The sequence below is a fragment of the Ursus arctos genome, unplaced genomic scaffold (genome assembly GCF_023065955.2).
Source record: "Ursus arctos isolate Adak ecotype North America unplaced genomic scaffold, UrsArc2.0 scaffold_8, whole genome shotgun sequence".
NCBI classification, from domain to species: domain Eukaryota; kingdom Metazoa; phylum Chordata; class Mammalia; order Carnivora; family Ursidae; genus Ursus; species Ursus arctos.
Window position 1 is genome coordinate 64,142,208 of NW_026623100.1, and position 27,273 is coordinate 64,169,480.

At 38.8% G+C, this 27,273-nt stretch overlaps 1 protein-coding gene across 1 annotated transcript in view; it reads right to left on the minus strand.

Annotated features, from left to right (window-relative positions):
• BABAM2 (BRISC and BRCA1 A complex member 2) overlaps window positions 1-27,273 on the minus strand; it is a 396,696-nt gene that overhangs the window by 340,706 nt on the left and 28,717 nt on the right. The window contains exon 3 of the mRNA XM_026521231.4: window positions 16,869-16,945. Coding sequence (XP_026377016.1) covers window positions 16,869-16,945 — 77 coding nt within the window. The remainder of the gene's footprint in view (window positions 1-16,868; window positions 16,946-27,273) is intronic.

Below are 27,273 nucleotides of genomic sequence, written 5' to 3' on the forward strand. Positions count from 1 at the left end.
TGCCTTTTTAATTCTTTGGTCTTTTCCTCCTCCCTCTGGAGCCTGAATCTCTGTATGTCTGCTCTTAGACCCAGCTCTTCCATCCTCCTACAGGCTCCTCTTCTGCTCCTGTTCTCCAGTGACGATGTTCTAATTCCTAATGCTACCTAACAAACGACCCCCAAACTGAGAGGTTTAAAACAACCACCATTCCGTGGGTTAGAAACACAGGCAGAGTACAGATGGGTGATTCTTTTGCCCCTTGTAGCACTGACTGAGATCACTAAGTGGTACCCAGCCGGTGGACAGGGTTCAATACAGTTTCCACTCACGTGTCCGGTACCTGGGTAACTCAAAGCCCAAAGCTGCCAACTGCATGCCTCCAACTGATGTGTCCACGCGGCGCAGCTACCTGGCAGCATGGCAACCTCACAGTAGTCAGACATAGTCTTTATTTTTTTCAGATTTTATTTATTTATTTGAGAGAGAGACAGCAAGCACAAGCAGGGGGAGGGTCAGAGGGAGAGGGAGAAGCAGACTCCCCACTGAGCAGGGAGCTGGACACGGGGCTCGATCCCAGGACCCTAGGATCAGGACCTGAGCCCAAGGCAGATGCTTAATTGACTGAGCCACCCAGGCGCCCCCAGCTCAGGGCTCCAAGCACAAGTATTCCTGCCGAGAAGTCAGAAGCTATCCAGCCTCAGGAGTCACACCACATGACCTGCATCACACTCCACTGGTCGAAACCATCACAAGCCCCCCCAGAATCGAGGGGAGGAAAACTATACTCCAATCCCTGAAGGAGGAGTGGCAAAGTCACACTCAGTACAGAAGAGCGTGTGGGACAGGAGATTGGGCTGTGGTCACCTCTGGTCAAGCCACCACAGTCTCCTACTTCACGGAATACTTCGTCTAAAATCATGCGCCGTCCAATCCTTTTTAAAAACGTCCACTCTCTGTGCTGCCCACAGCAGGCTGAGGTAAGGCAACATGAGAAGGTCATTACAGGCGAGGGTAAAGGAATTAGCAAAACTGAGGGAGCAGAAAATCACGTGCCCCAGGAATGATGAGTAGATGACACTGATAGGAACAAGATGTTCTGAAGAGAGAACGGCACACAGAGTTGAAAACAAAGGTTAGGGACAGACGGTCGAAAAGTAATCTGGTTTGGGAGAAGAGAGAACGCTGGAAGGGTTATGATGGTGCCAGACAGTGGAGGCCCTCCAATCCCGTGCTTCAGAATCCAGACTGGGCAGGTAGCGCTCCACGACTGGGCAGCTCGGGTGGAGAAGTGAAAGCTGTTTTGACGTTGGTGGACTCGTTCCTCTCCTTTCTACGGGAGATGACCAACTCTACAAAAGTAGGTTAAAAAAAACTCTGGTGTTTGAGCGCAATTGCCTGGAACTTGTCTTACCCAAGTACAGTGAGATTACAGGAAGGGAAAACAGGAGGATAAGAAAAATAAAAATAAATAAATAAAATAACCAGAGAAGAAACAATTGCTCCACAGAGGCTCTACGTTAAGATGATCAAATTCTCTGATTTCGACATTAAGTAGCATTCATTCTTTAGTTATGAGACTTCGGGCATACCGTCAAGCAACCCATTTTATGTCTAACTAATCATTTCATGATCTGCTTCCTGGACCCATCTCAAAGACAGAATCAAAAGCCCTGCTACTCTCAGGATAGATTCAACTTTATTCTTTTCTTCCCAAGTTAGTACTCTACTCATCATCCTATAATAAGACATTCATGTATTAAGAGTTGTTCTTTACAAAGTAAAATTGGTTAGTCCTATTCTAGCCCAAGTGTTGGTAAACTATGTGTGTGAGTCCTTTTCTGGGTTCTTTCTAAATATGGGTATCAACCTGGTTGATGTATATAAGCTTTCATAGTTCTCTTTCCCTTTCTTCAATAAGGAAACTATGCTGCTCTTTCTCAGCTCTTCAGATACCCCCTCGTCCCACTGAAAGGTCACAAAACTTAGTTTCTTCCCAATTAAGACCTTCCATACAAAACATAATCTTTTTGTGCCCTGGTTTCACTCATTTACTAAACAAATGTTTCCTGATCAACTACTCTGTGGGTCATACAGACTTTAGAGATCAAGGGGGCTCCCACCCCTAGAGTTTAACAACGTATTATCTCAGGAACCACAGATTTGATTTGATACAATTAATCTGGATTATCAAATTCTCCCATGTCTTGAATCCAAATTTCCTCCTGGCGTCATGCTCAGTACACTAGGGCTGCCTCTCTGAGATGCTGCCTGATGTCTGCAAATCTGACATCACATCCATCTTCACGGCGTTCACTTTTTTCCTGTAAAGCAGCACAATTTCTCTTTCCTTGCCGTCCATTCATCTGAAGATCCAGAACACAAAGGAAACCAAGAGCTACACTAATGATGTTGTTGAACCCCGCCGAAGATGGCATTTCTACAAAGATGAAAAAAGTATCAGAAGTAGAAATGATCTGTGCCACAACAGATTGTTAAGGGTACCATGTAAAATAGCTCACGAGTGAGTTTGCATTCTCTTTATAAAACGGGTTCTTCTCCCAGATGAACCGGGCTAAACGCAATTTTGTTCTACATAAATCAGATCAAATTGCGAGGGCACCTGGGTGGCTCAGTCGGTTAAGCTTCTGCCTTCGGCTCAGGTCATGATCCTAGGGTCCTGGGATCGAGCCCTGCATTGGGCTCCCTGCTCAGCAGGGAGCCTGCTTCTCCCTCTCTCTCTGCCTGCCGCTCCCCTGCTTGTGCTCTCACTCTCTCTCCGACAAATAAATAAATAAGATCTTTTTTTAAAAAACTGCCAAATTGTGACTGCTGAGTCATACGAAAGGAGGAAAATTGCTTACTTTCTAAATTCCACAACACAGTTCACCCTCTGGCATGGTAACTCGAAAACTCTAAACTGATACTTTTATCTTAATATTAAATAGTGAAGAAATGTGACTTAAATATCTGTGTTCCATACAGCTTGAAACTCCAACGCAAATACTCAAGTCACACCCAAAGTGATTGGTCTTAATGGATGCTGTTTACAGGAAGAGAAAAATCCCACTGTTCAGAGAAAGAAACCCAGAGAAGAAATAACTAAGCAATAGCATGGCCAAAGTAATTAGAACTACCCTTGAAAATCAAAACCCAAAACAAAACAAGACAAAACACCCTGCTGGGCCTCTGAGGACTTCAGCATGACTTCATTTGCAGTGGGGGGGCAGGGGGGGTGGAACTCGCACTCACACCCATATCTGTGTTATGGGAAAACCAGACAAGATTTACAAATGATGTCAAGGATCACTCAAGTTTTCGCCCTAGACCAATAAAATGGAAAGGGTAATTTCAAACTGCACCAAGCTCTTTCAGAATTTGCCCAAGTTTGAAGATTTTTGTTCTTTCAAAGGAAGAAAGCAGCGACGAATAACAATAGTGTACTTCCTGGCCTTAGGAAGAGGGAGACAGGACTCTCCAGCTGCACTTCCTAGAGAAATATGCCAGCTGCCTTCTGTAAACTGAGCTCAAATTGCCAAGAGTTTACAGGATAGCAGTTCTGATAAATGACCTAAAATACTGATCTGCTGCAAAGAGGATGTAGTGCAAACCACACAGGAACTGACAGGAAATCAGCCCCTGGGCTGGCACTTACACATTCGAGAAGGCTAGGAATCCTGGACCCCTGACAGCCACATTTCATCATCTTCCTTTGTAGGAAGAGTTGCCCTTCGGAGAGAACAGTCAGAAAAATCTTGGTCAAAGCTTTTCGGTGCCTCTCCCTATTTAAGAACACTGCCCCCTGCCTGAACCAGAGGTTTAACATGGCTAAAAGTCCAGCTGAGGTCCTACAGCACTACTTGACCAAAAATCACATGTTTGCTGGCACACCCCTTCACTCCCTCAGCCATGAGCCCACTGGATGCCATAAGTGATTCACAGCCTGGGATGATGGTAAGGAGAAAAACTAATATTTGGAGTTCACCAAATAATGAGTCATCCTCCTGGAAGAAAAGAAATCCTTGCAACTGGCAGCGCTATGGGATGAAATTTTAATAACCATTTTTAACATTAGTATTAATGCCATAAAAGTTGGCAAAAAGAAAACAATTTAGAAACATGTGATACTTGGTTTGCTTATGCCTTATAAAAGTCCAGTTCATGCTCCAAGAAAAAGAATGAGTAGGATATCTACTACCTATTCCTAGACTTGCCTTCTGGACTCACTGCTGCCAAGTTACTCATTCTCCCACACAACACTTTCCATATTAATTTTGACCCTTAAGAATCAAAAAGAAGTCCTGCCTTCTTTGCACCCAAATGCCAAAATGGAATCTTTTAGTATTTCACCTTTATAAAGGGAATGTTTGAAAACAGGCCCCTCTGGCTGTGACATCAGTGAGTTCCTGAGGCCTCCCAGGGCCGGAGGAAGCATTCCCAGCCCCTCGCAGCGCGGCTGTACTCCTACGGTACAATCTGGCAGTGGCCAGGGACCAAGTCTTTAAAGCTGTTTTATGGTATTTAACATATGGTCATAAATTGCTCAGTGCTCTAAAGAGGGGCTAAATTTGCCACCCCTATTGATGAGAAATGTTCTTATTTATTTAAATTTAGTGGCAAATTGGCACTTGTCCAGATGGAGAGGTTTAGGCATAAGTACAAAAGAAGAAGAAGTAACTGGAGATGAGTTGTGTGTAACTTTCCTATACCGAATACAACCACGACAACTTAGGCTCACAGAGCCACTCTCCACTGCAATGACAGCACAATGCAAAGATATTAATTTCTAAGGCCTCAGGAAGGGGGGAACATAAATTTTATTCAGACTGCATAGGAATTTTTTTTTTTAAGAATTTTCTCTCTCTCCTCAAGCTAACTCAATTACCTCCCTTAGTCCTTCATTCCCCCTCACAAATTAAATGTATCTGGTCTTCATCTGTAATCCCGAATCTACAAAACTCCCTGGAATGTCCTAAGCCTTCTAGCCACCACCTTCGTCTTTTGCCATATTTTTGGTTAAGTTGTTTGTGTTTTTTTAATGGCTCTAATTCCCCATCACTAAAGACATGATCTTACTAAAACATTTTGTTCCCTTCCTTTTACAACCTAGCCCTGTAGCCAAAGGCAGAAGAAAAACAAGGATTTTTGTTTTGTTTTGTTTTGTTTTGTTCTGGTGGGGTTGTTACCAATGGTATTAATGTGAATGGTATCAAAAGAGAAATGGGAAGGGTAAAGCCACTACCGGCTTGCTTGCTGTATTTTCTCAAATAAGCAATATAGAACTATATAGTCATCGTGCTATACATTACATCCCATGACTTATTTATTTTATAACTGGAAGTTTGTACCTTTTGATACTAAAGGACTACAAGAGAAGTACAGAAAGAACAGCATCGGATATAGGTATAAACGTCCTTAAAAGATATGAATGAACCAAATCCAGCAATGTAGAAGAAGGGATAATACATAACAACCAAGTGAGATTAATCCCAGGAATGCAACATGGCTCAACACCTGAAAATCAGTTTACTTATCATATTAATAGAACAAAAGAGAGAAACCATGTGGTCATCCTAATAAAGAAAAGGCATTTAGTACATTAACATTCATTTCATAATAAAAACTCTCAGCTTGTTAAATAAAAGAGATGGCAACTTTCTCAAACTGATAAAGGGAAACTACAGCTGACAATTGTGCTTAGTGATGAAATGCGAAACACCTTCCCCTTAAGGCGGGACATAAGGCAAGGATGTCTGACTTCATCACTTCGACTCAACACTATGCTGGAGAGCCCGTTCAGTGCAGTACTGTAAGAATAAGAAATATAAATCCTACAGATTGGAACGGAAGAAGCAAAACTGTCTTTTTCAAAAGTGATACGATCGTTTTTGAAGAAAATACGTAAGGAGCCTACAAAAAAGCTCTTAGAACTAGTAAGTGAAATATAAGGACACAGAAGCAATACAAGGTCAAGGCACTAAAATCCATGATATTTCGATAGATTAGCAACAAAGACTTAGATAAAGTTCAAAGAAACCTGGATGTGCTATAAATTAGCCTCAAAAATAGAAAATACTTTGAGGTAAATTTAAGAACATTTGTCAAGACCCATTCACGAAACTATAAGACACTGAAAAAAATTAAAGAAGACCTAATAATGAAGAAACTACCATTTTCACCTACTGAACACTTGATATTAAGATGTGAGTTCTTTACAAACTGATTTTCAGATTCAATGCAATTCCAGCAGGACTTCTACAGACATCTGACAAGCTCATTCTAAAATCTCTACGGATATACTAAGGACCTAGGATAGCCAAAACAGTTTTGAAAAAGAAATTGTAGGACGTACACTACCTAATTTAAAGACTTACTACTAAGCTATAGTAATTGAGGCAGCGTTACAGGCACATGAGGACAGATGACACATCAGTGTAATACAATGTAAAGTCCACAAACAGACTCACACTTAAGTAGTTAATTAACATATATGTGGTCAAAATTAACTCAAAATAGATCACAGACCAAAATGTCAAAGGTAAAAATATAAAACTCCTAGGAGAAAATCTTCAAGACCTTCAGATAGGCCAAGATTTCTTAAACAAAAAGCCAAAAGTATAAACTATAAAAGAAAAAGTTGTTAAACTGGACTTCATCACTATTAAAAACTTCTGCTCCTGGAAAGACATCATTAAGAAACTAAAATGGGAAGCCACAGACTGGAAGAAAATATTGACAAAATAACAAATAAGTTCTTTCTAGACTCTATAACGACTACCTATAACTCAACAAAAAGCCCAACAACCCAATCAAAGTGTTGAGCAAGAGATGTCAACAGGCATTTATTTCACAACAAATGATAGACGGATAGCCAATAGCACATAAAAATGCAAATTAAAACCACAATGAGATACCACTACACATCCACTAGAATGGATATAATTAAAAATAATAACAATACCCAATTTGGCAAAAATACAGAGTAACTAGACTGCTCATAAATTACTAGTAGGAATGTAAAACAATACAACCACTTTGGAAAACAGGTTAGCAATTACTTATAAACATACACTTAGCTTACGACACAGCAATACCACTCCTAGGAATGTACCCAAGGAAATTAAGACGTATCTCCACAAAAGACATGTACAAAAATATGACAGCAGCCTTATTCATAATAGCCAAAACCTGGAAACTCAAATGTCCTTCATTAGATGAATGAATACAAAAAACTGTGGCACATATATCCATACAATGTCGTACTACGTGGCAATAAAAGAAACAAAGTACTGATACAATGAATAATATGGACAAATCTCAAAAACATTACACTGAATAAAAGAAGACAGACACCAAAAACTTACATCGTATATGATTCATTTATATGAAGTTCTACAACAGGTAAAACTGTTCTATAGTTTCAGAGAGAAGGCTCAGGGATTGCAGGGATGGTGGTGGAGGAGACAGACTTGTAGAGGGAATGAAATGTTCTACATCTTCGGGGGATGTAAATGTTCTGTATCTTGACTATGGTTGAGTTACGCAGGTGTTTACAACTGACAAAGTGTATTGAACTGTATATATTTTAAATGAGTACGTTTTATTATATGCAAATTATGCCACAATAAAGTTAATATTTTAAAAAAGGAATATAAATTTCCACCTCAGAGGTACTGTATGATTAAATGAGATCATGTATATAAATAAGCCTCTCTACAAAATACATGCTCAATAAGTTATTTTAACAATTATATCAGCTATTTTTTAATAAACTACAATCAGAAGTTTTTCTAATATTCCATGAATTCCAAGAAAATAAAATGTTCTGAAATACCAGGACAAAGGAATCCTCACAATCTAAGAGAGAGAGAATGTCTAATCCACGAAATTAGCACTTCTTACTTGCCTCTCATGAGCATTTTTTAAAACATTCACTACATCAAAGGTGACCTGCCTCCCTAATTAGCCTCTAAAAATACCCTGAATGCTAGATAATAATAATCTTTAAGTAAATGAATCTTTTAAAAAGATAAAAATAAAAGTAAAATGAACTATGCTACCAAGGAAAATTATAATGCCTCTCAGCGTGATGCAAAATACTAAGTCCCTGGACACAGTGTCCAACTTTTTTACTTAGCTCAGCTGTTACAATCAGAGGGAAAACGGTTAACGCCTACTCTCCCCGCAGGTGATCTTGGAGACGAGAAGCACGCCAGCCAAAGAGCCTCCAGAGAGAGCGCATCCGTTAGAGCAGCAGCTTGGGGACTGCCCATCAAGAACCAAATACGCCGCAGAAACAGGCTACTTTATGACCTCCTTGGCCCAGCCTACTAATGCCAAAACGGTGTGAACAAGAGCTGCCACTGGAAAGGCGGGCTATTGAGAAGTACAACGAGCAACTCGGTTGTGGAGGCTTTTCACTTGGACTGTTGTCAGCTGAGCTCCAAGAGGGGGGCCGGGGAGGCGGGAACCGCAGGCTGGGACAGCCGTGACTACCAGGCTGAGGGATTCAGTCACTAAAATACGGAAAGGGAGGACAGGGTTAATGCAGAAAGATAACTCAGTTAACATTTTCCAAACAGACTATTTATTTACAACGTAAGAAAGAAATCACACTGCCATCCCGACAAAAGTGCCAACAGCTGTAGCCACCGCAGCCAGCATTCGGATCTTCTGATCAAAACTCAAAATATAAGATACAGTAACAAACCGAACAAAGTGCAAAACTCTTATAGATAAGATTAAATCAACAGGACCTTAATATCTTTCTCAGCTGGAGCGACATTCACCACACCACCGCTGGGTCCTTTGGGGGCTCCCATCCTGGTGTTCGGTTTCTGTGTCAGGACCCTGAGTGTCTCTACACAGTGCTGCAGAAGAAAGATCTTAGAGGACAAAGGCCAGGAAAGAAAAAAAAAGACGACAACATAAAAGAGCATTCCAAGTTGACAAATGCGGCTAAGACAAAGCAGCAGGTAGGTAGGTCTGAGGTGCGAGAGGCCCTGTGTGAAGGCACGGTCACGCACGGAGCAGTCAAGCCACTTCAGGAGACGCGATCAAACATAAAGCTGAGTTTCAAGATCCAGTAAAGCAGAAGTTCTGGAACACTATTTGCAACGTGTCTGTAAAAATCTTTGTACATGTTTAATAAAACATGCCACTTAAATAGCAGTTCTAAGGTTTATTTTATTGTAACCATTTTATTGTAATCGTTCCCCCAAACATACAAACTTAAATTCAGTGACGTAGTGTCAAAGCCTTGGAAATGAACAGTAACTTTACAATGTTCCTCTGAGGACATGGGAGGGAATGTATTATCCAAATCATAATCTATTTTTCTTTACTTTTTCTTCTGGGAAAAAAAAGGCTTTTCCTCTGGGAAAGTCTTTCCACTTCAAAACCTTTGGAGATAATTTTTTGGCATGACTTCTTCACTCTGTTGCAAATGGCTTTGAAATGTTCATCATTCCTCTCAAATGATAAACAACCATACTGCTTCTATTGCTAAAGACAAACAGAAAATGTCTATAGTTTCATTTGGAAGCTCTTTAGAAAGAATCCCTGTCACAGTGTAATTGATACCTCTCTGGGTACCTGCCCAACTCATGTTTACCTTGTGCTAAAACTGTCCCCCTGTAACCATAACCCAGAACTCTTGACCAAACCACTGGATCAAGAGTGGACACCCAGTCCAAGCTGCCAATCAGATCCTCTCACCCAGGAATTTAGACTCAAAGACCAGAGGCTGTCTCTGGTGGCCTTGAACTGAGTCACCACATAGGGGACTCAACCATTTCCACTCTATGTGAGGAGAAACAGAGAAATCGTGAGGGAGGGGGCAGGGGAGAGAATGAAGTGAATAAAATGACAATAGAATACATTGCAGGAGAAAGAGATAAACAAGGACACAGATGCTGACTGCTATGGGGTCTGCCATCCTGATAGTCCCAGGTTCCAGTCCCTCTGAGGCCTGGCTATACTTCCTGCCCTTGGGCACCATGGAATCCATTTAATTCCTCATGAAGACAAACAAACTCTTTATGTTTCTTTCAATGGGTTTCTTATAACCAAACAGTCCCTGATTAAGAAAAAAACTGTTAGTATGAAAAATACATATTTTAAACAAAAGATAATTTCAAATTGAAACTGAAACCAATGTTAGCAAACTGCTTGATTTACTGGCCACAAACTTGCTCAATATACTTAAAATATTTCAATAATCTCTGTATATAGTTATGTAAGTACTGCCATTCAAAGAACCTATAAAATTGAGAATACTTCAAAGTTCTGTCACTTCTCCATTAAACCTCATCATTGCCAGATCCAAAGAGTGAACACGGTTAATGCCTTCCACCAACATCTATTAAATGAGCCCCTCTAAATGCCAGGCAATACGCCAGAGATTGGAAATAAAATAGCAAAACAGTCTCACTCCCTGCCCTAGGATCTATAGGGTCCACAAAAACACACACACAATAATTTCTTCAAGAGTTAAGTGCTAGATGGAGTGACTAGCGTCGCCATATTTACAAATATGCGCTTTTATGAAGCTCACTGCTCTTTCTCTGAGTTTTGTTATAACTGGTAGATTTTCACTCATTTTAGTGGCACCATCTTAGACATTAACATGTATTTTACTTAAATCAGTCCTGATCACCGAATTTTCACTTTTCCAATCCTGTTCAAGTAAGTACCAGTTGTCTCTTATATAATCGTGAAATTCAAGGACTTCTCTTTAACTCAGACATTCTTCAATACCTTGCATGAGAATCTTACACAAACTGGCAACTCTTTCACTGCCCAACAGTTGCCTCGTCACACTGAAAGAGCTGAAGAAACAAGAACATCATTCCTAATGTACTGTATAATCTTCTGGTCTTTTTCATGTCAATGATTTAATTTTGAATGTGGGTAATTCTTGTAGGCATCAATTCACGAATTCATGGGAGAAATATGTCCTCTCCCCTGTCTTTCATTCTCATTATTATTAACTGCACAGTGTCCCTTATTCACAGAGGAAACATTTATAGTTGAACTGCTTTCTAATATATAAAATATGCTGAGATACAAATTTTAGTTACATGCTTTTTTCATTAATCTACTTTAAGGCAAAGTAAAATGTATAAAGACAAAATTGATACAGACTCCAAATCTACAATGTAGTCTATGTCCTTCCTTTTTTCTGAATTGTTAAGACCAGTGTTCCAATTACAAATTCCCTGTATAAAAAAATAACTTCTAAAGACTGAATTTCTGTTGGTGAAAGACTGATACAAGTAACAGAATTCCACATTCTTTATAACACAATACTTCAACCAACAAAAATCTGAACACTAAGCTTCATTAATTTATGCATGCATGCATTCAATACTCCATTCCTTCAACAAATATTGAATTGAGTATCTTTACTAGGCTAGGGCCTGGAGATATCATTTAACAAACAAAACGGTCTCCATCTCTAACCTCATTGAACTTAAAGTTATGAAATAAAATTACTATAAGAGTCAAATACTTTGGTTCAGCCTTGGTTAAAAGTATAGTTGAAATCACCCACCACAAGTTTTCAATAGGATTTAATGAGAAACTTAAGATAAAGAGTTGTTTATATAAATGGCTTTGAAACTGTAAAGCCCTGGGTTAGCCATTACCCTGTGCTTAGAAAGATAAAGGTAAAAGCTGGAAAATATTTATCTAGTAGTTGCCATAGAATATTATTTAAATCGATACTTATTCAGTTTCTTGTTACCATGAAATTAAGTCTCATTCTGGGTCTGTTTCCTAAATAAGGCAAAGAGCTTTTCTGTGTGCTGTGACAGTTATTTTCCAAGGACTATACCTTTCAATTACATATGTTTGTTTTAGAAAACTACATGTGTTAAAATATTTGTTATAGAGAATAATAGTTAATTATCTAAAGATGAACATTGTGTTGGTTGTAGGAGGTGGAATTCAATCACAAATCTTGTGATAATTAACCACTATGACCTTACTGATCTTGGATATAATATATTTGAAGTTATAAAAACTGATGGAGTAAAAATATATGTAAAAAGTGTTTCGCCTTGCCAGGTTTTTTAAAAGTAAAATGAAGGAGCTTAAAAAATATATATTAAAAAAAAAAAAAAAAAGGAATGAGTCTAACATTACTTTTAAAGCAAGATCTTAGTGTTCTCCAAGAGGGGAAGATGATTCTTTGCAAATTCACGATTTGCCCTGAATGATTTATTCGTTTACAATAAACTTGGTTGCTACAATAAATTATCTGTTTCCATGAACTTCAAACCACGCACAGAACAAACCTATACTAATTATTGAGGTTAATAAAATATCCAAGGGTTCTACGTTACCACTACTATCAACATAGGACTCAACCAACTCCTCACAGATACGTTTCTTTAAAAACCAGGAAGAGAATTATGTTGAAATAATTTTAAAATAAGTACAGCTGCAAAGAAAGAAGCCTGGAATAACTATAACCTTAGTATTACACAAGCTAAGGAAAGTAAAAGAACCTTGCTGTGTAATCACTGACGTGAACACACTGATGTGGGCAGATTCACAAAACACTAGTCCGGTAAAGATGGTTCTGCTGATCTTCACTTGAGTTTTAACTATATCAAAAGGTTTGTGTATTTGTTTTGATTTTCTTCGTGTAAATTTTTCCATTTTTATACAGTCAGAGAACAGTGACTTGTGTTCATAACTCATGTAGTTGATTTATTTTTGACAATTCTATCACATTTTCAATAGCTATTAAAAAACCATTTCCATCTGCAAATTTTGAAAGGCTGGTAGTTTGGCTTCCATCGTGAAGCACTGTGGTAACTCCAAGTATACCACTTTTAGAGTTTAACACATAATTTTTTTAAAGCAAGGGATTCTAACACTGAACTTAATGGTACGACCAATATCCTCCAGAGAGCCTTCCTAAATAATGTCAAGAATTTCAGAAGAAGAAAAAAAAATACTCCTTCCTCCAATTCAATGAACTTTCAATGTATAATAGTATATAATCAATTGTTTTTTCCTTTTATTTGGCGGTGGGCTGCTTAAGGCCAGAATGCTAGAATCTTGACTCACCTTAATGTGGAAGAACCTCAATATACAAAATGCCTTTTTTATTCCATTATTACGGAGCATTCTATGGCTTAAATTAAGCCCCTAGTACATAATGATTATATAGAGTAGTAGCTTAATAGGACATAATTAACTTATATGGTGAATGCCAGTCCAAATACCATAATCATCAATGTTATAAGAGGTTTCCTGTGAAAATTTTATAGCAATGAGAAGATACAGAATATCAGTAAATGCTTTCTAACATCAACTCATACAGCGAGTAAGATCTCTGTGAAGTTACATTATTTCTGGCTCAAGACCATGGACTAACCGCACACATTTATTTCTTCTCCCTTGTAAGACCCATCCTTCCATTAAATGATAATGAAACAGAGAAAATAAGAATCCAAAACAACATTAAGTGAAGAGAAAAGGAAGAGAGTAGCAATCAGTAGATGAGCAATTTCAACAAATTCCTAGAAGGCAGGAGGCAGAATGCAGATAGAGGAGTGGTAACTGACAAGCCAGGGCAGGGAAAGCTCTGGCCGCAATAATGTGGTAAGAGGCTACTGGATGAGCCATGTGTCCTGGTAAACCCATAAAAACGTGTAGCTATCCAGTGTACGGAAAGGGAAGAATGGAAAACAGGGCTAAGAGTGGGGAAATTAACAAAAAGCTCCACGGGGAAGAGTCTATGACACCCGCCCCCCAAAAATGGCATGGTGGCCAGATGTGTATGCCCCCCCAAAAAATGTAGGGGATCTTCTAAAGGAACAGAACGATTTCAGGGAGTGCCAGAACAGCTGAACTCCCTAATATGACACATAGGGGTTCCTCATACTAACAGCTAGCGCGCCATTAACCCACACACTCATTAAGCTTGGTTCACCCATACCGAAATCTTAATCAATCCTTTATTGTCTGTCGTAAATATAAATAAACAACCAAACCCATCTCTTTTTTTAAAAGATTTTATTTATTTGAGAGAGACAGCCAGGGTCTAGAGAGCACAAGCAGGGTAAGCAGCAGGCAGAGGGAGAGGGAGAAGCAGGCTCCCCACTGAGCAGGGAGCCCACCATGGAGCTCGATCCCAGGACCCTGGGATCATGACCTGAGCTGAAGGCAGATGCTTAACCGACTAAGCCACCCAAGCACCCCAACCCATCTTTTATTTAAGGAAAGACTATAGAATAACAGAGAAGGAAAAAGATGATAAACAAAAATACAATCCCTGGAGAAAATTAAAGTAATTAAGAAACCTTCTTTAAAAAAATCTACATTCTTTAAAAGCTTTCAAGACACTGTATTCATAAAATAAGAACAAGATGTTGTGAAAGAGGAACAGACAGCAATAGCAAAAAAGAGCTCACAGAAACTAAGATACCTAATTATGACTGTGGTAAATAAAAATTATCAGAAGCGCTCCAGGAAAGGGAAAAGAGTGGAGGGAGGAATGGAATCTAAGCAAGGTATCTGACTGTGTTCCAGCAATCATGCTTTAACCTACAAAACACAGAATTTCCAATACACAGACTCTACAAAACAAGACTGAACCCAAGAGAATAAAACAGGCAAACCCCACAGTGATAACGATATCAGAGCAGGCCTACAGATCATTCATTCAAGCAAGTTATAAACAAAGCACAGAAGATAACTAACTCTAGCTTTAGAACAGACTATAAGTTACTAGGAAAGGAAAATAACACAGGAGTTGGAAGGTGAAAGAAGAGGGATGGAGGGAAGGGCGGGAGCTAACATCTTTGTCTCACAAAGTAGGGAGCCAAAAGACACTCTCTCTGGTTCATGGGAAACTAAATAAAAATGTACTAACCCAGAGATTGTGCTTACGTAACAACAGTGCTAACTGTGTGCCAGGCACTTACTAAGAACATTCTAGGGCTTGTTCACTTAACTATACCATACAATGCTCAAAATGATCTTTTAAAAAAGGAAAAAATGTTAAAGCTCCAGGGGAACCAACACAGGAACCAACAGTGGTGATGATAACTACATTAAAGGGGAGGAAAGAGAAAGATAAAGAGCGTGGTGAAAACAGGCTGATGCCTCATGTATCAGAGCAGGAAGTCAAAAGATAACAATATCTAAAATTGGTAAGTCAAGAAACAGAGGCCTAAACATTATTTAGACATACAGCAATCATCCCCAGAAGAACTACGTACTGAAACAACAACAACAACAACAACAAAATTTAAGTGGTTCCCTTGGGAAACAGGACTAGACTTAGGAAGAAACGTAATAGAAGATTACTGTTTTCATGTGTAAAAAATTACTGAACTTTATATTTTTAACCATGTGAATGATTTACTTTGATCATTTCTTTTACACTTAGTTAATAATCTTTTCAAAAACAGTCACAATCTAGAATGTCCTACTACCTCAGGCAGGTAAAATTCTTATGTATTTTAACAGTTTCAAGAGAATGATCTAATAATGCCAGGTTCATAAGTTAGCACGTCCTACATTGTTTACGTAATGCTGCATTTGTGATTCTACGGAATACTAAGACGTGGCCCCTGGTAACCTATAATTGTAAAACACATAGTCCACAGTCTGAAAGGCACTATTTACTCATCTGCCCCACCTTTAACATTTAGTTCTTTATTCCTCTTTTTAAGAATGGAAAGACTTCATGGGGCGCCTGGGTGGCTCAGTCGTTAAGCATCTGCCTTCGGCTCAGGTCGTGATCCCAGGGTCCTGGGATCGAGCCCCGCATCAGGCTCCCTGCTCGGCAGGAAGCCTGCTTCTCCCTCTCCCACTTGCCCGTTTGTGTTCCCTCTCTCGCTGTCTCTCTCTCTGTCAAATAAATAAATAAAATCTTTAAAAAAAAAAAAAAAAAGAACGGAAAGACTTCAACACTCTGTTTACCACAAGAATAGGTTCAAGAGAGAAAATTCCTGGTGAGATCGATACTAACTGACCAAAGCCGCCATTACTTCCACACTGGGCTACAGCGTCAGCACTGGTCGTAACAGCGGAGAAGAGCTGATACCACCTAGGCAGGTGGTGTAGATGGTGGACTGAATCTGATGGTAGGTCTTGCCTGCTCTTCATCAAGGTCACAAACCAGTGGTCCAATAGCTCCAGCCACACCCCACACACATTTGGCTGGACCTGCATCATGTTGGCCCACACTGTGTTTTTAATTTTTGAAAAAGTAGCCAGCATCCAAAACTGATGTGGATTTCTACCTTTTCTCAATAAATCAACAGAGGCAGTCCCCTCGAGGAGGGGAGGTGTGCCCCAATTTGCCACACCTAGCCTGCTCCCCTCATTTCTGTTACCAGTCCAGCTGTGGTAGCCATTTGCATTTCTGACCCTCGCTATAAAAGAGGAAACCTGTTGACATTCCTAAACTACGCCGAGAGTCTCTGGGGTAGGACTCACGCTCAGGTGGGAATCACAAGTACATCAGCAACAACGGTTCTTGGCAACAATGGCTCCAGAAGGGAGTTAGCAGTAGGGGTGCACAACAGCCATTCCTACCTAAATGTTGTTTCTAAATAGCCAGGTATTTTAAAGCGGTGGACCCTCTCTGTTGGGGTATTACCTAAGATCTGCCAATAGAGAAAAAAAACACAAGAATTACCTCGTAGGCCTAAAAATTAAGAATTTCGGTGTATGCCTATTTGACCACGGCTAATTCCCTGCCAAGTGCCTTACTTTGAATAGAACTAGGAATGAAAGACAAACTTTTAAAAAAGTGGTAAATCTAGTGATAACACGTAATGGCCGGAAATAAAAACGGAAACACAGAGTCTGATAACTAGCACTGTAATCTACACTTTCAATAAAAGTCGTCGTTTACTTACATTTTAATGTCTCTCCAGCATATGGTATGTGCAGTTTAAATCGGTCACAGTTGGGTCCAGGAGTCAATGATGTGCAGCTTTAAAGAGAGAAAAGATTTTTTTTTAAAGCCCACATATTTATGACATTTAATAAAGTAAATAAAAAGTGATCTTTATAGATAAGAGATTAAAACACTGGCTTATAAAGAAGATAAAAGCCCTTGATGGTCACAGAAGCCAAGACAGTAAGACTTGCCCTAAAACAAATAATCCATTTATTTCACAATAAAACTTATCTGCTTTCTAAGGACAAACACCAACAAAGCTTCAACTACTTCTCTCCAGTAAGTGTATCTTGGCTTCTAATATAGGTGTATCGTCCAAAACAGGTCTGCAGTCTTTGATGTCAGGAACTATAAAAGAGGAGTAGTTTTATGGACAGATTTTAAATATAGACCCTGAACTTTCACTCATACTAAAAAGAGTCCACTTTTTTCTGATACCAGATCTTTTCTCTCTCCAAGGTAAGGTGTTTCCTCTGGATTTAGCACCCCATGACTTCCATCTACAGCAGAGCACAAGGCACGGCCCTCAGTTTCAGATAAAATGCAAATATAGAAGGAGAGTGAATTAGTCACTCGGGTCTGGGTTTGGTTTCTTTTCAATCTGCTACTTCACAAAGTTATACAATGTTCTTTGTTCTTCACGCAGATTTACTTTACAAGATCTCTTTCATGATCTCACAAGTCATAACTTCAACTGCATAACAGCAGTATTGGCTTCATAAATTAATATAATATTAATATGAAGTCAATAGAGGAAATTATAAGTCTTCATTTAGTTTTTAAAAATGAGATTTTTTTTGATTATAAAGTAAAGCAAAATGTGCTAAATTTCTTTCACAATTCCAATACTGACTATGAGGCATCTCTGAAAAGGGTATTTTAATGAATGGAAGCATTGTTAGAATAAATGTACCACTTCCCTAGGTGGCCACTTTGAAGGCAATAATCATTTGAAAATAAATTTAAGAAATGTTGAATCTAAGGGATGCCTTGGTGGGTCAGTTGGTTGAGTGTCTGACTCTCGATTTTGGCTCAGGTCTTGATCTCAGGGTTCTGAGATCCAGCTGGCATGGGGCTCCGTGCTCAGTGCAGGCTCTGCCTGCGATTACCTCTCTCCCCCTCCCTCTGCCTCTTCCCCTCTCCCCACTCACGCACCTGCACACACATGCGAGCACTCTCTCAGAAAAAAAATGTTGACTCTAAAATAATAACTGAGATCTCATATTAGATATGCCATTACTTTTCCCGAAACTATCTGAATGTGAAAGAGAAAAGAACCAGATGGAAAGTTTAACTCAGATGTATTTATTTAACAAAAATCACTAGGTTGATTACTCCTCTTATCTTTAGGGGACAATAAAAAAACACCAGTTTACAAACTAAACAACAAAGTTGCACTAGTAATCATATAGTAACCTATTTCAATTTCTCATAGGTTTTAAAAGAACACATTCATTCTCCTTTACTGTTCAATATAAAAAATTCTTTGGGGCACATTTTATTAAAGGTACTAAAGTATTTCCCTTATAGTATAATCTTTCCTAGACCACAGCATGGCAGTTATTTGAAAACACTTATGGAAAACACATAAATTAAAGCATTATAAAATATAAAGTATGATCTAATGACAGAAATGACCTACAAGCAATACTGAGAATTTTTTCTCATATATATTCAAAGAATAATGTTTTAAAATTTTTCCTAATAAAAAATAACACCATCCACAATCAAGCATCTCTTTTGGGCATGAAGATCAAATTATCTACCTATCTTATATAGCTTAGCAACTGACGTTATTAATATTACAGGAAATACTCAGGATTAATCTGATTCTAGTTTGTTTGAATTAACTTGTCCTTCTTCAATGTGCAATCAGTTGTCACATTCACTGCTTGGCCACATGCTGTATTATTTACTTTATGCTTTAACTAGGACTAAAAAGTGCTTTATGCTCTGCCCCTTCATCTTCCTCCCTTCGTACATGAACAGCTGGTTCCAGCCACCCTAGGGTGTTAAAAAAGTACATTTCTCCATCTAAGTAATTTGCTGGTTTTTTTTTTTCCACTTAGGTATAAAGATTTACTGAGCATCGTTCTGTTAGGAATACAGTGTGGACAAGACAGACAAGACCTACCGTCCCATGGAACTTAAATTCTGACAAGGGAAAAAGAAGCAATAAACAAGAGATGAAGACATAAAAATGGTTCGAGATTGCTAAATGTTGTGAAGAAAACAGAACAGTGTTACAGCAGAACAGGAGCGCATCGCCCAGGAAGACTGGGGCAGACCTCCCTGGAGGAGATGAAATCCGAAACTTGCCTAACTATCACCACGGGGCCTCCCAGGGCGAGTTCTGGGGCAGAGCACTCCAGGCAGAGGAACCAGCTGGTGCAAAGGCGTGAAGGCAGGAACAAGTCTGATGTATCTGGGGGAAGAAATCTTGGTGTGTCTGGGCGACACAGCTAGAGCAGAGTGAACGAGGGAGAGAACAGCAAAAGTCAGGACAAGGGGTAAGCAAGGGACAGATCTCGCAGAGCCTTGTAGGTGGTGGCAATTAATTCAGATTTTATTCCAAGTACAAAGGAGGGTTTTAAGAAGAGTAATATTATCTGATTCTATGCTTTTTACGAGCTCACCGTGTCTACTGTATGGGAAAAAGAGACTGTAAAGATGTCCAACAGGAACCAAAAGGAGTCCGTTTCAGAAAAGAAAGATGATGGATACTTGGACTAGGGGAGCAGCAGTGCCAATGGAGAGATGCGGGTTTACTCACTGGGGACGACTCGGCGCGGGGGGGAGCAAGTGTAGGAAGAAGAGCAATCAAGAGTATTCAGCGTGAGACAACAGCCAAATCGAACGCGGAAACAGAGCCAGAGTAACGGGTGGGCCAGCCAATCCATAAGGACCGTGAAAACATCACGGAAAAGACACAAGAAAAATTTGCCAAAACTCACCTTACGGCGAATGCTGTATACTGATGAAAAGACCACTTACTTGATCTGGGGACAAGGGCAGGAGTCATACTCCCCAAAGAGCATTCCCAAGTTAAAATGGCTAACCTCCAGTCAACTGCAGGTTTCTGTTTTGCTAAGGGGACAGGGGAAAGACGAAGCTGCCATTCGCAGGTCTCTCCCTCCTAAACAGCACTCAGCTTCTCTCATGAAATGTTGAATGAATATTTAAAATATCTATTATGCTCCATCTTCCATATTCCCCAGGATAAACAGCTTTATGGGAAATAAGCCAATGTCATGTTACCTAAAGGTTTTTTTAAGATTAAACTAAAAATGTTTCCCCTTCTTTAAAATTACCTCTAAGATTGGTTTTGGTCATGTATTTAATTTACTGTGAAATTTCAAATCACATTCAAGGACAGTATTGGTTTCTCTGCTACTCAAAAAAGGGCATGGGTCAAAAAAGATCGAAGAACGCACACAAATAGTATGATTTCCAGGTATGGAAAAGACAGATCTATGTGTGTGTCTGTCTATGCACATAAACAGATTTCAGAAGGAGAGTCACCAAAATGTGACAGGATTTTGGGTAATTTTTACAACTTCCTTTGATTACCTTTCTGCATTGTTTTGATTTTTATGATGATCATGGACTACTTAAAAATTACGTAAATATTTTAAAATTAAGTAGATCCTTTTTATATTTGACTAGATGGCTTGACTTATCCTTTCTCTTTTCCCTCTAAAGAGCTTCACTCTCTTTTGAGAAGGAAAAACTGCAAGGGTAATCTACTGATGAAGTCTTCAAGTAAAATACATAGGGAAGTCTTTATATTGTGACATCACAAAACTTCACACTGCTGAACTTCATCAACCCTCACGGTTCCATTGTGTCGGAGTTCGGGATAGCCTGACTGAGCAGTTCTGGTGGAGGGTGTCCCAGGATATGGCAATCAGACATCATTAACAGATAACTAATATAGTGGAGAAGTTCACTCATCTAGAAAACCATTTCCTTATATAAGTATGAAAAAGCTACTAAATAACAGGCCGCTGGCTTCATTAAAATTGTATTTGTATAATGGCAACTTGTCCTAACACAGCTAGATCTAAGATTTAAAATCCAATATTCCAAAATGAGTATCTTTGAATAAGAAGATAATTTTAAATGTTCAAAAACTGCTGACAATCAAAATGTAACCTCAAATTTGTCCCTCCACTAAATTTCCCAAGTGCTTACCACTTGTCAGGCACTGTGCTAGGTACACAGAATACAGCAGTGATGAACAAAAAAATCTCGGCATTATATTGGGGGGGGGTTAATAATAATTTTTTTATTATATTATGTTAGTCACCATACAGTACATTCCTAGTTTTTGATGTAAAGTTCCATGATTCATTACTTGCGTATAACACCCAGTGCACCATGCAATACGTGCCCTCCCTAATACCCATCACCAGCCTATCCCACTCCCCACCCCCCGCGAAGCCCTCAGTTTGTTTCCCAGAGTCCATAGTCTCTCATGGTTCATTCCCCCTTCCATTTACCCCCCCTTCATTCTTCCCTTTCTTCTCCTACCGATCTTCCTACTTCTTACGTTCCATAAATGAGTGAAACCATATGATAAATGTCTTTCTCTGCCTGACTTATTTCGCTTAGCATTATCTCCTCCAGTCCCATCTAGATTGCTGCAAATGTTGGGTAATCATTCTTTCTGATGGCTGAGTAATATTCCATTGTATATATGGACCACATCTTCTTAATCCAGTCATCTGTTGAAGGGCATCTCGGCTCCTTCCACGATTTAGCTATTGTGGACAATGCTGCTATGAACATTGGGGTGCATACGGCCCTTCTCTTCACTACGTCTGTATCTTTGGGGTAAATACCCAGTAGTGCAATTGCTGGATCACAGGGTAGCTCAATTTTTAACTTTTTAAGGGACCTCCACACTGTTTTCCAAAGTGGCTGTACCAACTTGCATTCCCACCAACAGTGTAAGAGGGATCCCCTTTCTCTACATCCTCTCCAACATTTGTTGTTTCCTGCCTTGTCAATTTTTACCATTCTAACTGGCGTTAAGGTGGTATCTCAATGTTGTTTTTGCATGAAGAACTATGCTCTAAAAATATATCTTTTACTGGGAATGCACCATTTTAAAGTTTAACACATACACTGGGAATGCACCATTTTAAAGTTTAACACATGAGAGAACAAAGGGGGTTAAACTACCACATTCTGCAGATTATGCAAGTGGGAATTATCAAGTGGGAATTCCTGATAACATCAGAACAGGCAGTTTACTGTGGTGCTTTATTACAGAAATTAGAGCCAGCCAACCACAGATACAATAAAATGCTAAGCGTAACAGTCGCCACATACTCTTGTCCCTACCATCTCTTATCTTCCATCTAATCATATGACTCCCAAGATTACTGTTTATCTATTTTCCAAATGTGATTTGTCTTCCCCACCGGGTCTTAAGATTCTTGGTGCTGGGCGCCTGGGTGGCTCAGTCAGTGAAGTGTCTGCCTTCAGCTCAGGTCACAATCTCAGGGTCCTGGGATCGAGTCCTGCACCAGGCTCCGTGCTCAGTGGGCAGTCTGTTTGTCCCTCTCCCTCTCCCTCTGCCCCTACACCCCACCCCATGCTCTGTCTCTCTCTCTCTCTCTCTCAAAAAACAAATAAAATCTTTTTTAAAAAAAGAAAGATTCTTGGTACCAAAACTGTTTTAGACTTTAATGTCCTAGTGTAGCATCCAGCACAGTACGAAGCATCCAGCACTGATGACATTAACATCATAAACTAAACTCAGACACTGTCATTTTACAGACGATGACAGTGAAGGCCAGGGGTCTCACAGGTGCTCAGTGAGAGCGCTGGGACTGGAAACCACTTGCAGGGCACTCCGGCCATATCTCAGTCTCCCTGACCTAGGCATCTTTCAGTTATCTGTAAATCTCCAGCACCTAGCCCTGGTGTTGGGGACGTGGGTACTCCAACGACGACGGAGATTAAAGTTTGCCAAACAAAGGCATAAACTTTGACTCCCAGTCTTACACTCTTTTCATGACAGAAACTGATGATTTAACTGGACCTGGAAAGACACTCTTATCCTCACCTCTGAGATAAAAGTGTGATTATTTGTAAGAGGTCCTCCCTATGAAGAGCTGTACTTGTGACCAAGAATTGATATTTACAGTCACTTCCTAAAATTACTCTATTTCCACGATAAATAATAACACACACTAACATGTTATGTTGAGCATTTGCTATGTGGCAGGTACCAGCCTAAATTCTTTAATTAGATTGAACTATTTAAACCGCCCAGCAACCTTCAGAGATAGATGCTATTACTACCCTCACTTTACAGATGAGGAAACTGAGGCACGGTATCTTACTAGTTAGTGACAGAGTTCGGATCCAAACCCAGGATGTCTGATCCAGGGCCCATTTTCTTAAACACCACTCTAAATCATCTCTCAATAATTAAAGGGGAAACCATCAGGATGAGTAAAAAAATGTGAATTATAAATTTGTCAATAAATGCCACTTTATTAAGTACCTAAAATAATTCAAAGTGAAAGCTGACAAAATATTGCCAAAAAGAGTGTCCTACCATGCGAGCTTTAGTGAAATGAAAATGATTTATCTAAGTTTTAGAACTATATACATGTAAATCAATGACGCAAAAGCAGAAACAAGGTGCTCCTAATTCGATTAAATAGGCTCTGCAATGTTAACACTACTGGTTTATTTAGCAAACCCTTTAAACAAACAGTGAAAGTAAGTGTGGATTTGAATCATCTTTAAATTATTACTGGTTCATAGTTCCTGAGATCTGACTCAAATTATTAAGGAATCGCTATAAACAGGAAAAGCTGACAATTTCACTACAGTTTATAAGGAGTTTAGTGACAGCCAAGAATTATTCTGAATTAACAAAGTTATTCAAAGGTATTCTGCAACCTTTAAGACATTAGCATTTTGAAGAGAATGCAAAATTAAAGCAAAATACATGCTTTCTAATGTAATAGTAAACCTATTATTGGATACGCTTTCTGGAAAAAAGAATGATGGAAACCATTTCTCCTCTCTGAGCCATCTGAAAAGAACAAAGCAGATGAGTCCAGGGTTCCTTCCCTGAGTCTACGTCAGTTTCCTTTACGCTATTAATTTACCATTTGGCCCGTTCTCCTACAGAGCTTCCTGTTTTCTTGACAATGACGTTTGTGCTTAACCAACAATATTCACCAGCAGCTGAGAAGGAAGTCCTCAGCTTTGGCAACCTAAAATCACAGGTAACTGTGAAACAAGATCGGCTCAAAGACCAGTAACTGGCTGCTACATGAATGTGAGGTCACAGACATTAGAGTGGATTCTTGTTAGCTCCTATTCACCACCATTTCATTTTAATAGAATTTCTTTCCTCTGATTCCACTCAGACCAAAGTAGTTTCAAAATTATCATAGCTTCTAGGCTGAAAGGCAGCAGCAAAGCAGCTCAGAGTGCCGCAGACTACCTCGACAGCTACCAAAGCATCTGCAAAATAGGCATTTGATCTGCAAAGACATCACCTTCTGATTCACAGGATCTTACACCCTCAGACTCAGAAGGGAATTATGGCCCATCGAAACCTGCCAGCTCAAGCTGAGCCTTTCTACAAGGGGAACCATGAATTAAAACAGGTAAAAGAAGGCCAAAAAAAAAAAAAAAAAAAAAAAACTGCACTGAGAGAGATTTTTTTACATCATTCAGAAGAACGGCACTCCTTGCTTGATGACATATGATGTTCCCGATACACCAAACACATCCTCTACATCTCTAAAGCCTGAAATCTATTTCTAGGCCCTACTAGAAAGTGATGGATTCAATTCTTAGCATAGGATTCCAAAATGCCATTACCAAAATATGTGAGTCAACTCAGAATGTTTTAAAAATTATAAAATTAAAATATTCCAAAAAAATGTGTTTGCCAGTTCATGTGGCATCAACTGTTATTCCCAGTTTATATGCTGTATCCCCATTTATAATGACAGACTTCAACTCTAAAGTAGGGAATACTTTTAAGTGTCAGTAGGTATTCCTATAACAAAAACGTGGTTTAAATTACAGCATGGTTCCAGTAGGAATGAGGGGCTCAAAAACTATTTTTAACAGTTAACTAGGAGGGGGAAATCTTAATATTTTGAGATGGATGCTTCGCTCATTAATATTCAACCTTTCTTCTTTTCTAATATGTGCACTTAATTCACTCTGCTAGCAGAATAAAGAGAAAATTAATAGGATTATCTCAATTAGTGCAGGATAAACGTTTGATAAAATTAAATATCCATTCATGATTTTAAAGACTCCTTGCAAATAAGGATCAAAAAGGAACTTCCTTAATATAATAAGAGCCATCTATAAGAAAACCTACAATAATATCACATCTAATAAAAAATGTTAAATTTTCCCTTTGAGACAGAGAACGAGATGTTACCCACTCTTACCATTTTTTTTCAACATTGTACAGAAGTCCTAGCAAGTGCAGAGCAGCATGGGAACATAAGGGTATCAATACTGGAGAAGAAGAAATAAAACTATACTTATGTGTAGGTAAGATGACTGTGCACATGAAAAACTTTCATCTTCACAGGCATTATTGGAAATATGTGAGCTTAGCAAAGTTGCTAGACAAAGGACATACACAAAAATCAACCGTCGACTGTATACGTGTATCTACACGCCATCAACAATCAGGTAAAAAATAAAAACTTTTAGAAAGATGCCATCAAAAATAACATCAAACTATCAAATATACAGGAATGTCACAAAGGATGTGCAAGCTCTCTATGTAGAAAGCTTCTACTAAAAGAAAAAGAAAACAAATAAACGAATACAGGTATGTTCGTAGATTAAAAGACACATAAGGAAAAGATGTCAGTTCCCCTTAATTGATCTGGAACCTGAGAGGCAGATTTTAAAATTTAAATAGAATGTCAAGAACCAAGAATAGACAGATTCTCTTGAAGAAGAAACACGTGACAGGATTATACACAATAGCCAAAAACTGGAAGCAACCCAAGTGTCCATCAAGACTAATGAATGGATAAACAAAATGTGACATATATGTGTAATAGAATATTCTTTAATAGACTTAAAAAGGAAAGAAATTTCGACACGTGCTACAACACGGAAAAACCTTGAAGATATTAGGCTAAGTGCAGTAAGCCAGTCACAAAAGGACAAATACTGTATGATTCTGTTCATATGAGGTACTTGGGAGTTATCAAATTCAAAGAGATAGAAAGTAGAATGGTAGTTGCCAAGAGCTGAGGGAGGGTGCAACAGACAGTATTTAATAGGTACACAGTTTCAATTTTATCAGAGGAAAAAGTTCTGGAAATAGATAGTGATGATGGTTGCACAAGAACGTGAATGTACTTAATGTTATGAACTGTACACTTAAAAATGTTTAAAATGATAAATTTTACACATATTTTACTGCAATAAGGAAAAAAACTAAATAGGAGAACTTGCTCTACTGGATATCAAAAATTATTATAAATCTTCATGACTAAAATATTGATACTGATACACAAAGATAGACAAAGACTGAATAGAGTCCAGAGACAGGTCCTCATATATCTGGACACTTAATTTATGATAAAGGCATCTCTGTACAGAAAGGAAAGGAAACTGTTTTCAATAAATGGTGCTGAGTCAGCCAGACATAGGGAAAAATATGAAACTTGATCCCTACCTCAGACCATTCACAAGAATCAAGTCCAAGTGAACTGAAGCTCTGAATGGGAAAAGCATTTTTAGAAGACAATGGGGGGAAGGTTAATTAGGTAAACGGAAGAACACCTTCAAGAACCTGGGGTGAACAAAAATTCCCAAGAAGTACTACTATGAAGGGAAAGATGAGTTAACTGGATTATACTATTATTAGATTTTCTATTCATAAAAAAAATTAGAGTGAAAAAACAAACCACAGAGAGAAGATATTTATAAAATTGATATTAAAATATCTAAAGAACTCCTATAAATTGATAAGAAAAAGACAAGTTAGTAGACCTGAAAGAATACTTCATAAAAAGGGATCCAAATGGCCAATATACATGAAAAAGTGCTTAACCTAATTAGTCACAAGAGAAATGCAATTTTAATCTACAATAAGGCACCATATCACACCATGAGGGTGGCTAAAATCAAACCAACACTACCAAGTCGGATTAACAACTGGTCTTATGGCATAGTGTATACAGCCAAGTTGCCTGTCTTTCATTAGTATCTATATATTTTTGCAGATTTCTTTTTCAGATATGACAGGTGAAAATACCATATTAAACATAATATAAATTATTTTCAATATTGCTTATTTCCTCTTATATCATTCTTTTTCATTTATATGTTATATA